This window comes from Sprattus sprattus (genome assembly GCF_963457725.1).
Source record: "Sprattus sprattus genome assembly, chromosome: 9".
Taxonomy (NCBI): Eukaryota; Metazoa; Chordata; class Actinopteri; order Clupeiformes; family Clupeidae; genus Sprattus; species Sprattus sprattus.
Window position 1 is genome coordinate 23,569,709 of NC_137928.1, and position 1,637 is coordinate 23,571,345.

Consider the following 1,637-nt stretch of genomic DNA (forward strand, 5'->3'; position numbering starts at 1 on the left):
CCGTGGGGAAAAAAAGTTCAAATACTTAGGCCTAATATTTACATAAAAAAAAACAATGTATTATAGTATGTCCCGGTGTTAAATTATGAGCCGATCACACTGCACATGTAAACAACTGTTAGGCTTTGACACTACATTTTATGGCAAAAGCAGGCTTCAACAGTCCACGGATAGACGAATGCAACAGCAGGCTGTAATTACAGTGCATTAGACACATTTTCAACAAGGAACATCTATTCTACACCTGCAGCGGGCATACAACGCTGTCTTTAATTACGTGCGAATGATACACTGATTCGGTGTACGCGGACTTACCAGGTGTCTCTGGAAATTTTCGGTCGATGATGTAAATGGGCATCACAAACCAGTCAAACGTCCATTAAATCGATAAAGAGAACGCCTCGTAAGACCACTTGGCATATAGCAAAAAGTGAATTGATAACGGTAACAGAACAGTCTGGGTTGCCGTGGTTAAAGAAATACACCGCGTTCTGCTCAGCACACAACGAGGGAAGGAAATTATCCTACCTGTTAACAGCGTGACAACATCCCTAACCTCTAATCACAGTGTCGCTGTGTTAATGTTGCGTGTGTTTGAAAACAAAATACTACACAACACAACATAACTACGTCGAACGATAGGCTAAGTGGAGAGGTGCCTTTGCAGGGAAGTATTTAAGTTCTCCCGGTGGCTGATGCCGCCTCCCCCCGAAAGGCGGTATTTGGAAGTAATCCTGTCAACGGGCTGGAGCTGCCTCAACATTCAGTGCGACCGTTAGTGTTTGTAGTATGACAATCTGTGTGGAAATGCTCCTCTGGCAATATTCGCAAGTCTTAAAGAATGTACTTTATGTATGGCAATAGGCAAGTAATTGTTTTAATATGGTTGCTTTGGCCATGATGCTAAATTACATGATTAGAAACAGAAAAATCCACAGCATTCTTCTTTGTGAAGACTGAAGGGTAATTCAGGCCTATTGTAAAATTGTAATAGAGGAGGGTTGGGTTGGAACTATTTCCCCTGTGTAACCCTTATTCAAATATGAGAGCTATATCTGTGGCTAAAGGTGAAACACTGGAAAATTCCAAAAGTGAAAACGGGCCGTTTCATATCTTTATGTTTCTCCTACTGAGCAGATGAAAGGTGGAATGTTAAGGATACCAAAGAGATAACAAGCATTTCTTTGATTTCCTTGAGATCTGCCAATAATATAAGAGGTCAGCATGGTTGAAACATTTTAAAGCAATAAATCACACCTTATGAAAGTGAACTTCATAATAGTATTCAAACAGAAAGCAGAATGGGGTGTGTCACGCTTTTGTCAAGTTGAGGGCAGATTTCAGTAGGAAAGCCAGCTTACCTGCAGGTCTTGACATTGTCAATACCAAAACTGAAAGGAGCTGTGTCCAGATGTTTCCTCTTGTCATGAAGTGCCATAGTCAGCCATGGCCTTAAAATTGTATAGAGCAAAGCTGTTATAGTAATGAAAATGAAAATGGCTATGTGTGACGATGTTATGTATGCGATTAATCGAGAGTGCCATTGAAGAGTTCAGCCGGGTATGCAGAACATGCACGGACATTTGGAAAACATGCAGTCCAAGGACTGGGGGAAGTGGGCATGGGGTTGGGCGGGC

The 1,637-nt window shown here is 41.7% G+C and overlaps 1 protein-coding gene across 1 annotated transcript in view; it reads right to left on the bottom strand.

The window, feature by feature from the left end:
* Positions 1 to 555, bottom strand: part of LOC308370688 (neprilysin-like) — a 28,143-nt gene extending 27,588 nt beyond the window's left edge. The window contains exon 1 of the mRNA XM_080845389.1: positions 316 to 555. Coding sequence (XP_080701515.1) covers positions 316 to 358 — 43 coding nt within the window. The 5' untranslated portion in view covers positions 359 to 555. The remainder of the gene's footprint in view (positions 1 to 315) is intronic.
* Between the last annotated feature and the right edge of the window lie 1,082 nt (positions 556 to 1,637).